The sequence below is a fragment of the Carya illinoinensis genome, chromosome 11 (assembly GCF_018687715.1).
Source record: "Carya illinoinensis cultivar Pawnee chromosome 11, C.illinoinensisPawnee_v1, whole genome shotgun sequence".
Taxonomy (NCBI): domain Eukaryota; kingdom Viridiplantae; phylum Streptophyta; class Magnoliopsida; order Fagales; family Juglandaceae; genus Carya; species Carya illinoinensis.
The window spans coordinates 32,052,675-32,064,915 of NC_056762.1; the positions used below are offsets into that span (position 1 = coordinate 32,052,675).

Genomic DNA, 12,241 nt, shown 5'->3' on the forward strand with positions numbered 1-12,241 from the left:
TATATATACACTATATAGTGATATATATATATATATATATAACAAATCATGAGTACTGATTGTTAGTTAATTTAATCATATTTATCTTGAACTTGGGTACACTGGTAATTTGCTTTGGTGGGTGAGGGATGGAAGGTTTAATTAGTTCAAACAATATCTACTAATTAACTATATGTCGTTTAATTTGCAAATAAATCGGAAAACTTCTGTAACCTTGACCTTTCTATGATGATTATGTATATACTGATAATTTCGGGAGGTTTATCGTGATGATGATCTGTACGTAGCTAGCATGCATGCATAATGCAGTTGCGTGAACTAATTTATTCACCTAATCGATGGGAATAATTCTCTAACCGCCTCTCTCTATAACTAATTCTCCAACGTCTACGATATTACTGTACCTTATACGTAATGTTGCGAGAGAGAGAGAGAGAGAGAGAGAGAGAGAGAGAGAGAGAATATTACTGTGCATGGAATCGTTCTTCTTCACGCCCTAAAGATATTCCATTGATGATAACTGCATGCACAGTTAAGTCTCCATGCGTAAATCTTTTCTCTGTCTTTTTCTCATCTTTCTCCCTAGATCGCCACATATCTTCCTGATCGATCTTCGATCCTGCATGCATGGCCTGATCATCTGTGTACCGCGTCCGTGCGTGCAAAGCAGTACTGTTGACGTTCTATACATATATATTTGATATATATATATATGTGTGTGTATATGTATATTTCTGATCTTTGATCTCCCGGAGCAGAAAATTAATTAAACCATGGTTGCACGCGGCATATTCCTACCCATTAAACCTCCACAGGCAGGGAAAGTACACCCATGTAGCATCAATGAAAACGACCCTCGGCTTCAAAGCTCGCCACCCGAAGGTACTCCTAACGTCAGCATCGGCAAATACGCTCTATCCCTAGTTGCCATGCTGGTTTCCTTTATGACCCTTTGCGGGATTATCTCTACCTTTGCGTGGTTCACCTTCAAATCAAAAGATCCTACGCTTAGTATCGACGCGCTATCTTTACCTACATTCGACACCTCCAACTCCACGTTGACAGCCACTTACGACGTCTGCCTCACCTTTCATAACCCGAACGATGTCTTGAAACTTGATTTCGAGGAAATGGAGGTCTTTGTCTTCTACAAAAGACACTATGCTTTCGCGGGTTCAACGATGGAGTCTTTCGGCATGGACGCGAAGGAAACAAAGTCCCTGAATGCAACGCTTGGGAAGATTGGAGCGCACTGGACCTGGGAGGAATCGGTGCTTGAAGAGATTAGAGGGGATAGAAAGAAAGGGACGGTGGGGTTCGATTTCCTAATAAGAGAAACAGTAATTTTCAAGGGTCCATGGTGGTTGTGGTGGAAAGGGAAGGAAACAATGGCACACTATTGTTCGAATTTGGAGGTCCGGTTCGTGAATGCCACAGATGTCGGAAGGTTGATCAGAAAACGTGGGCACAGTGCTCCCAAGTGCCACGAAGTTGGGTAGATTAAATATGTAAATTATTTGGGTTATGTTTTTGTTCATTTTTAACTGTTCATATATCATCATCATCATGTGTATCGATCGATGATATGATCCCAGCTTCATCGATTCCTCATCGATCCCTTAATTTCATGTGATCATGCCACGGCCGACAAGATTCTAATTTGTTCGTGCAGGTCTGTATGTCATGTAGAGATCAGATATTGTAGCGATGATCACAATCATCATCATCATCATGTGACGGACGACGCGCGCGCGGTATATATATATAGCCCTTCCAAAGAAAGAAGAGATCGAATATTTGCAATACATGGTGGCTTTCTAGCTGTGCATGCAGGTTATATATTGATGATCAGATCATTATCATCAATCATCATGTTTATAACCCGTTATTCCTTTCATATTTTGATCATCATCTGTCGAGAAAATATATAACATTGATGATCAGTAGAATTGAAAATACAAGATAGCCAGCTCAAAAACCAAACGTTTCTCATGATCATGTTTATATGAATTCTTTTATTTCTTTCTTAAAAAAAAAAAAAAATAGAGAAATAGAGCTTATTGGTTTCGGTCTCGTAGTTAATTAATTTCTTGACCTTATAAAAAGCTTCATAAAAAGAGTACTACTACCTAATAATTACTGGGCAACTTTTTGCGCTGCGGCCGTAGATCATGCATCATCATGATCAATATCTCCTTTAATTCCCGACTCTATGGAAAAATGAGCTCATCATCTATTTTTATCATCGTCTACCCAATATCTTATAATTTGATATTAAATAATTAAAAATTAGATTCTTCAGATCTAATATTTGCCAGAGGAAAAAGAGACCTCGAGTTTCTTTTCCTCCTCTTCAATCTCTCTCTCCTTCCCTCATTCTTTCTTTCATCTATCTTATCTATCAATATTTCTTTTACTTAATTTTAATTTGATTTGTTCAAGTTTGAAAAATACAAATAATAATAATAATTTTTTACGATGATATCGAGTTTCTATTCAAGTTTTTATTTTTTTGAAATACACAATAAAATTATTAATCATGTCATTCGGATCTATGTACGTATAGTAGCAAACAATTGTGCTGATCCAATTTGTGATCAGTTCAAAGCTGAAAACATTACGTAAAAGCATATCTATCTAAATATTGTATCCGTATTAAAAAGAGAATACCTTAGACTCGATCAGGCTTATAAGAGCTTAAAAACAGCCCACCAACCCTGTGATACTACGTACGAGGCAAACCCATTTAACTGTGTGACCGAGATGCATATAATGAAAAAGTGAAAAGTGCATTTTCAATTTCCTGATACCCTCCCCCCCCCCTCCCCTCTCCTTCTCTCTTCTGTGTGACCTAACCCCCAAAACAAAAGAAATCGGAGCCCCTCGTAGCTCACCCCCCTCTATGACTGCCGCCCCATTACGCGACGGTGGTGGTGAAACGACTGCCACTCTCGGCCCCGCGAGCTCTCATCTTATTTGGCGACAGAATAGTAAGTAAAAAAAATTATTTCTTCTCATCTTCTTCTTCCATTTTTGTTGAGTGGAGCAGTTTTGAGTATGATTTTGTTGAAAAAGAGAGGCTAACTGATCTGCTAGTGTCGTCTACTGAGCTTTTGGTTGAAGAAACCACAAAATCTCGAAATATGGTGTGGAATGCATAGATAATTTATTTTTACTTAAAAGTAATTTTTTTTATCAGTAAGGATGTTAGTGATTGATACTTTTTGATAAAGTTATTGCTACCCTAATAAATTGATATGTTGGAGAGAGTAAATTGATCTCTTAGTCAAGCTATCATGGGCTCTATTGCAGAGAGTTTCCAGGAATAAAATGGAAGATTTTCTGAACATGAGATGTGTGGATGTCAGAATTGTCGGCATCGGAATGAGAGGTGGGCGTCAGCAAGAGATGGTCTGAGGTGGGCGTTGGCAGGAGACAGACTGAGAGTAACTTCGAAGAGGGAGAAACAATTTTGAAAGGGGGTTGTGTGAGCTTATGATTGTCTGTGGGTGTATCTTGTATTTTTTATGTGTAATGTCTGATGTGGCATATAATTAGTGGAGGGCTGTTTCTATACTAAAAGCAGTCGGACCGGCTAGAAGCGTCTCTGTATTAAAAAATGTGATATGTTTTAGTTACAAAAGAGATTCCATGCACAAAAGTAACTCAAAAAATTGTTGTGGGTTGATGTCATGATAGGTTAAATTATAAAGTTATTTTTATTATAAAATAGATCTAATTAATGTATCATATGAAACTATCAGGTCAGTTTGTGAGTTTATTTTTATAGAATTTATTTATAATTGTAACACTTCTTTTAAAAACACAGTACAATCTTATCAAATTCAATTACTTAGATTTTTGGTATGATATAAATTAATTGTGCATGATGCGTAATAAAATTGATGGATTGAAAATACAGATCATGACCCCAAAGAGTAATAAACCAAAATCTTTACATGATCATGAATCAATAAATGCAAATATTATTATTTAATGTCAGATTTGGACATAATTATAATCACAGGATTGAAAATGAGAATTGAGCATGTTTTATATTATTTGTAAATTTGGAATATATATAGTGTGAACACTTTTTATTTATTATATATTTATATAGAATATTTGAATATGTTTCCAATTATTCTTTTTTTTTTTTTTAAATGTTAGAGACCTCTCTAATGCAGGGCTTTTCGGACCCACCATGCAGAGTAAACTCCGATCCATTACATCGCACTCCAATGCCTTTATCACTTGGACCAATCGCTTCAAGTTATGTTACCAATTATTCTAAAACATTTTTAGGTGAAAAATACGAATAAAAAGCCTAGACTTCCAAATCCTCTCTCTCTCTCTCTCTCTCTCTCTCTCTCTCTCTCTCTCTCTCTATATATATATATATATATTGAAAAGAACTGTCATTGCTCCTTCCGGCGGCCTCTATATATATTGGAAACCCATGCACAGAACGTACCATAAAAAACCAAGTCCAATAAGAGTTTCAGTTATGGCCATCCCTTTGGATTACCAAGAAGATCAACCCCATGATCAACACCACTCTTCTAATTCGTTCTCTTTCAATGCGGTTCTCAATCCATCAAACCCTCTAGGGTTCTTGAAATCTGCTTTCAACTTTGTCTCCCAGAAGTCAGATTTGTTCAAGAACGATTCTGCTGAGAAAGAAATCATGTCGTCGGTTCGTTCGATCAAGGAAAAGATGAAGGCACAAGAGGCTGATCAGAAGAAGCGTTTGAAACTAGCCAAGGCTTCTGCAAAGATGGCGACTGAGAAAGAACAAGCACAAAAGGAGAAGGAGAAGGAGAAGAAGCTTGTTCCAAATAATGGCAACGGCCTCGACATGGAGAATTATTCATGGGGTCAGTCCCTACAAGATGTCACCATTAATGTACCAGTCGCTCATGGAACGAAATCCAGCCTTGTTTTGTGCGAAATAAAGAATAATTCTTTGAAGATTGGGCTTAAAGGTCAACCTCCAATCATCGATGGGGAGCTGTACAAGCCGGTGAAAGCTGACGATTGCTTCTGGAGTTTGGAGGATCAGAAGTCGATATCTGTTCTCATGAGCAAGAGAGATCAGATTGACTGGTGGAAGTCTTTGTTGAAGAGTGGTCCGGAAATCGATACACAGAAAGTCGAACCAGAGCCGAGCAAGTTGTCTGAGTTGGACTCCGAAAGTCGTTCTGCTATCGAGAAGATGATGTTTGATCAGAGGCAGAAGCAGATGGGCCGTCCATCGAGCGATGAGATTCAAAAGCAAGAGTTGCTAAAGCAATTCATGGCTCAGAATCCAAACATGAACTTCTCGGGAACGAAATTTAGATAATCTTTCATCTATAGTACTACTTGTCCATGCAGCATGCATGAATGATGAATTCATCATGTCATCGTGAAGATCGATAATTTTGCTCTTTTTTTTTTTTTTTTTGGTAAGATTTTTCGTTGGATGATACTTCTTCACAATAAAGAAAAAAAGCTAGCTTTCAATTCTGCAAATCTTTAGCTCCCCAACACAAATGGACTTGATCTTGAATGTTACACCTCAATCTTCTCAATCTTTGTAATTATTAAAGTTTATTTGTTCATCTTTTTTTTTTTTTCTTTTTTTCTTTTTCACATCTTTGTTTTTTTAAAATCAATATTAATTGTACAACTCTATTCAAACGATTATTTCGGCTAATGCTAGTGATCATTATCTCAATTTTCATCATTTTCTCATCATTCTATAATCATGTTGCATTAGATGATTGAAATTAATTTATTGTATTTTACTTTTGAATCTATTATTTAATACCACATAATGGGATGATGAGAAGATGATAAGAAAATGGATGATGGATAGATCTTTTTTCTATTCCGATTAAATCTTATTTTTCTTATCTGCCTAATTGGCCAACTATCATGTAGTACTAGATCAAGTCTTTCATAATTAAAAGTTTTGGTATATATTTTTCTCTAGCAAGACTTGATTTTTTTCAGTAAATAATGTAATTGTTTAGAAGATATATCAGAGGTAGATTTTAAGTTTCTTATTCTTATTTTAAATTTTAATGGGATCATGTATAACATATTCTTATGTGATTATCTTATTTTATTTTTTTGAAAATTCTTATGTGATTATTAGTTTATCAAGATGACTGAATAAATATGTATATTATAGTCCCATTTGCTCTTATTTTTCCCCTTTTGTACGTGTGCTAGCTATTGAATTTTTGAATATTGTCCATGCATTGGAATGCAAGCTACAACCAGAGAGAAAATATAAGTTATAAATATGTGAAGACAGATTTTAATCACATGTAATAGAAATTTATAATAAGTTTTTATAATATACAGTATAACTTATAATTTATAATAAGTTACTTTTTATGTCTGTGTGTGTAGGCAGGAAGAAATTAATAATTTTCAATCACTTGATGAGGCAGCCAAATGGCCAAGCAGTACAATAGTTATATTCAAAGTTTGAATACCAAGAGACATATTTCGTAGGAACCCAAGAGGCATTGAATGAGGTTTAAGAAAACCTTTCTATTACTTTTAGTGCAGTGGTGCTAACATTTGAAAAGTGACTGATACCTTCTATTACTTTCAGTGCATTGGTGCTACGGTTTCAAGGAAGATTGAAAAGTGAGTCGAACTTTCTTTTGTGTGTTTATAGTATAAGTCTATCTATGCATTACATATATTTGTTCATGTTTATTTGTGCTCTTTCTCTCTCAAATCAGGTGTGGTGAAATAGTGCAGTGGTGCAAAGGTTTGAAGGTATATTAAAAAGGTCAGTCTTACTACTTTTTGTGTGTTTATATTATATATAGTCCGTCTATGCATTACACATATTTGTTCATATTTCTAATAAATGAAGAAACTAATATCATAAAACTTAGAGATCCATAGAAGTTATTAAAAAACTTATAAAAAACTCAAGAACAAATTAAACCTAATCCCTATAGTCAAGCAATAATAAGAAGAAAAATGTAACAGAAATAATCAGAAAATTAGGCTAAAAAGCTGAGGTAATAAAAAGTCAGAAAGTACCTAGAGAAATGGTCCATCCTATAGTGATAGATTGTAGAACCATGAAAATAGTACTATTATCAACAATATTATTTGCAAATTAGAATTTGATGTTTGGAATTTGGCTCAAAACTCAGCTACTTGAATACTTATTTATTCATGCTCTCAACAGATTATATTCTTAATCAGCAGCATATGTATTGCTGTGTTTCTGCCCAGTCCATGTGCTGATCAACATTTCAAGACTTATCAAATTATTACTTTAGGATATAAAGATAAAAGAACCCAAACACACAAAACTCACAACATGCAAATCCACAAAAACAAAAAATTAAAAAAATAAAAATAAAAATAAAAATAACCCCATCAAACAACCAAAAAAATTATATACTTTAGAAAAATGAAATGAGAACCAAAAAAATCCAGTCGATCAAACGAAAAATGTGAAAAAAAAAAAAAAAAAAACCAAAGACAAAACTCAAAACATGCAAACCCATGTTTAACATAAAAAGCTCTAGGATCTAAAAAATAAAATGAAAACTAAAAGATCTAAATGAAGATCTGATGTTGTTTGCAAAAACAAAGAAAAAAAAATAGAGAGCTTCCAAGCGGGAGAGAAAGAAAAATGTGTAAAATAAGTTAGGGTTTTTACTATGCTTCTTAGCTCCTCCTCAAGATGAAAAATGGAGGGCCAGAAATGGGTTAAGAGAAAGAAATGCAATCTGCCGTTGAGACCATTGAAATAGAGGGACAAAGAGAGAGATCTAGACTAAAGATGAAGTTGATTGAGAGAGAGAGAAAGAGAGAGAGAGAGAGAGAGAGAGAGGAAAGAGAATGTGATATCCCTTTTTACGTATGTTTTTATTGAATGAATATTTTAATTTAATTAAAATATTGATTCTTTTATTTTAAATTATTGTATTTTAATTGGATTTATTTAGTTGTGAAATTTATTTTGTAGAGCTTTCTTAATATTAGTTATTGTTTTGAGTTTAAATTGCTATTTAATTTATTTTAGTTTGTTTTTGGATTTAAAATTTTGTTGTTAGTAATTACTAGTTATTTATTATATTTTAGCTAGATGTGGTGTTTAAATTATTTTATTCGATTTATAGCCTTTAAAGTTGTTTTTGTCGGATCAGTTTCTGGACCCCAAAGGTGCGGATTGGACCTCATTTGTTTTCCCTATCTTTTCTTTTTCTCTTTTTCTTTCTCTCATTTCCCTTTCTTTTCTCTTTTTCTTTCTTTTTTCTTCTCTTTTTCCTCTGATGTTTCTCTCGCCATGCGTGTGTCTCTCTCCTTCATTTTTGCTGTTTTCTTCAGCTGCCCAGAGCCACCGTTCACCGGCGCCATGACCTTCACCACCCACCCAGATTTCTTCCCCTCCGACTGGTGATTATCCCCACCAAATTTCACCTCCATCCGTGTCGCCGTTAGCCCTACCAATCTGCAAGATTTTTTAGTCGTTCTGCCGCCGTCGTTCCACCTCCAGCTACCATCTCTTCATAGCTTCATCACTAACCTCTTGCCGTCCTAAACTACCAATTTCCAGCTCCGATCCGTTTTGGGCTAGCCCCCGCGACCTCACTTTCCGTTTTGGGCTTTTTGGCCTTCTACCGCAGTTTTCGCGACCACCCACAGTCAACCTTCACTTCTATTAGTTTCATAAACACCTCTAAGCCATTTCCTATTAATTTCAAGTCTTGATTTGTCCCCATTCAAAAGTGGATATTTTACAACCCACGGTCACAATGTTTTTACACTGTTACGTTACTTTTCTTCCCCATTTTCAATTCGTTGATCCTTCAAAAATTATTATATAGCACTATAAGTATTTTTCAAACTTCATTTTAGATTTAAATATATTATTACTTTTACAATAAATTTATGACTGATTGGTTATTTTGGACTAAGTCTGAGGAGTCGGGGATCGGTTGGATTTGAGGATGGAGCTGTTTGTTTATTGTTGATGTTGAGAATTATTGGATATTTTATGTCATGTCATTTTCATTACACAGTGCATGCATATACATGTGTTGAATATTAAAAACTGGATTTTCAAGTGTAAATAGATTTTTGGGTGTGTGTGTATCACAACCCCAAGCCAGGATGATGTATTATCTCGGTGAAACTCTTCTGGTCACTCGGGAGTAAATAATATTGAGTGACATTCTCTGAATTGTCCCTAGGCGACGACCGGATCGCATGATACGGTAACGCTGTCGTGTTGACTCCCTGGTCCCTCAGCTCTGATGGAGACTAGAGGATGCCTAGTCCAGGTACGTGCTGGGCGCGAGACTATGTATCGCTCGTTTAGATGTCACATGCGTGGTCGTTATCTGTGGTGTGGCATAGGAGTCAGAGCGTGCGGATGATCCTTAAGGGAGATCATGGTGCATGCATTAATTTGGAACTGGTTTTTGGATATTGGATATGGGCCATTTTTTAGGAAAATGGCGAGGTTTTGTAAGATGATATTGTGATCTATTTTCTGAAAAAATAGTAGTTTTTTTGGTTTAGGTTATTATCTGGGATAATGGCAATGACTTGTTTTAAAAGATATGTTTTGGGCCAAAATGGAATTTTGGCATGTGTGGAAAAAATGTGGATTTTGGGACATGTGCATTTGACATCCTTTCATGCATATCGTTGAGTGTAATATATTTTTATCTTGTGGTGTTTGGATTATTACTTACCTTCGACACCATTTTGATACCGTAGATTTTGATGCAGAGGTTGAGCAAGGGAGGTGGTTCCACCAGAGTATTGACTTGGAGTTGTTTTATGTTAAAAATTATCTCTACTAGTTTTTATGTCTTGTAATTTAGATTTGAAACAATGTTGAGACTTGTAATATTTTATTATGTGTGATTTAAACGAATTTGTATTTAAATAAAAAATTCTGATACTTAGTTGTAAGACTTTTATTATCCGATGCGTGATTTTATTGTACACTTGTTGAATGTACACGCACTTGACACTTGGTGATGGGATGCGTGACCCGTGTTATCATCATCCCTACACTTCGATTTCCATGTATTCGTATGTGGAAGTTCAGGGCATCACAGAGAATTAGAATTGAAAAGGAGAGGAATTTATATGGGTGTAAAACCGATTTGGAAAAAATATCCCTACCAAGACATCACCATCATGCAAACTGTAAAGAATAAATTACCCATTGAAAATGAAAAATTTGAAGCTTTACACCTGTTTAGTTGGTACCTATTACTCAAATTTCATATAATATTATTATTTTTTCTTAATGGCCCACCGCCTCATTCAAGCATCCCTAGATAGAATGGAAGAGAACTTTCTGGCACCAAATAGTTTTGATCGTTTGTATAAGCTTCAGCAGAATAACTGATTTGCTGAGTCTCTCTTATCAACACTATCAAAATACTCCTTTAGTTCACCAAAATCATCCATATCACCACCCAGACCCTTTTTGAAAATCAATGAAGTTCTCTCATTAATCTGTTTAAGACTTCTTATTTTAGACCGTGATTCCTCAAATATCTTTATAACACGTGAAATTCGAGTCTTGATCCAGTTAATGTTAGCAAATTTGAGGGCCAACTCATCAAACTGGTTGCAACCTCTAATATCTATATAAGATATACAAGGAAACGAATGCAAAATCTCTTCAAATAAATACATTTTTATTTTAATTATCATGAATTTTAACACACTTGTTTTTATATCTTTTCAATATTAGAAAAATAATTTTATTTATATTTTCAATAATTATTATTTGCAAGCTAGAATCTAATTTTAATGATTATTATTGTATTCATCCCAAAGAAATGATTATTTTAGTTTCAATTTTACACAACTATAAACTTTAATATATTCATGATCCAACAATCTAAATATTTGTAAAATTTTTATGTCTATATTTTTAAAATTCATTAAAATTACAGCAAACTATACATTAAAATAAAATTATAGTCAACAAAAAAACATCATTATTAAAATTTATTTAACATTTTACCTATACAGAGAAAATAATATTGCATATAGTATATGTTGCATATGGTAGAGAAAAAAATAAGACTGAAGACAATGTGTACATGAATCAACCTTAGATGGCAAATCATAATCTTCAATAGTTCCCATTTGCCGCAACTCTTACCACCACTTTGTTTTAGTGGTCTCTAGAAGTAACATAAATTTACGACTGAGAACTTTACGAGCTCTATAATACGTAGTAGTTGATGGCACCAGTGATACTGTTATCAAAATGTTTTCTACCTGATCTTTTACATTTGATTTACATGTGTGAGCTCATGTACATGGAATTAATCCTGATAAAAATTTTAATATATAGGGAAGAAAATCTTAATTCTACCATTTTTTTTTATAACAATAGTTAAGTGGAGTATAGTAATTATATGTTTGCACATATCAAAATAGAAAAACATTCTTTTAGAATTCAACATAAAGTTTAGGACAAACTTAATTAAAGTTTAATAAAAATATCAATTCAAAATGTGTTTTTTTTTTTTCATCATCATAATAGCTCTGGGCCATGTTATGGGGGACTAATCGAGACTATATTGAAGTTTTTGTGTTGTTGGTTGAACTTGTCTGGGTTTGCAGCAAGTTAAATCATCTAATATTTTTTTGACGCTTGTGCTGCAATATTCTCAATATATGGTAAATGCTCCTGCATAATAAATATTTAATAGCATCACATGATTAATAAAGACGTAAAAAATTAATATGCAGAAAATTGAAATATTGTAAATCAATATAAGTTTTGGAAAAGTCTAAAAGCAATCCTCAAACCGGGGCCTAGCCGCGCACGCCTGACGTGGATGAAATAAGTCGTTTCATTTAAGGCTAAATAGACAAAACGGATAAGCTCTCATCCCTTTCTCCCTAGACAAAAACTTTTCCCCTTCATCCTCATCTCCATCTTTATTACCCCCGTCCCCAACGCACGATCTTTGTTACCCCCTTCATCCCAATCCCCAACGCATCTTTGTTACTCCCTTCCTTCCAAGAATCGTTCCCTTCCTCGCAACCTCCTGAGCTCTATCCCCTTACTGAGCTTTGTCCCTCCCCGTCCTAGTGAGCCCTAACTTCATCTCCTTTGTGCAATCGTCCCCCTTCCAACAGACGAGTTGTGTTCTTGTCGGGATTATTGGTGAACAGAGGTTTGTGCTCTCAAGGTACTGAAAGCGACGGTTTATATTCTTGAAGTTTT

At 34.6% G+C, this 12,241-nt stretch overlaps 2 protein-coding genes across 2 annotated transcripts; both read left to right on the plus strand.

Annotated features, from left to right (window-relative positions):
* The first annotated feature begins 288 nt into the window (after window positions 1-288).
* On the plus strand, window positions 289-1,961 carry LOC122282859. The gene is made up of 2 exons (XM_043094915.1): window positions 289-1,490; window positions 1,673-1,961. Exons 1-2 carry the CDS (start codon window positions 774-776, stop codon window positions 1,703-1,705), a joined length of 750 nt encoding a protein of 249 aa, XP_042950849.1. The 5' UTR covers window positions 289-773; the 3' UTR covers window positions 1,706-1,961.
* A 2,437-nt stretch (window positions 1,962-4,398) lies between these two features.
* On the plus strand, window positions 4,399-5,344 carry LOC122280698 (protein BOBBER 1-like). The gene has a single exon (XM_043091679.1). The coding sequence runs from the start codon at window positions 4,460-4,462 to the stop codon at window positions 5,342-5,344; it is 885 nt and encodes a 294-aa protein (XP_042947613.1). The 5' UTR covers window positions 4,399-4,459.
* The last annotated feature ends 6,897 nt before the right edge of the window (window positions 5,345-12,241 follow it).

Excerpts from the sequence above, each read along its gene's own strand:
- LOC122282859 (XM_043094915.1), top strand. The coding sequence starts at position 774 with ATGGTTGCACGCGGCATATTCCTACCCATTAAACCTCCACAGGCAGGG. Across the intron at positions 1,491-1,672 it reads GTGCTCCCAAGTGCCACGAA|GTCTGTATGTCATGTAGAGA; the intron begins GTTGGGTAGATT and ends TTGTTCGTGCAG.
- LOC122280698 (XM_043091679.1), top strand. The coding sequence starts at position 4,460 with ATGCACAGAACGTACCATAAAAAACCAAGTCCAATAAGAGTTTCAGTT.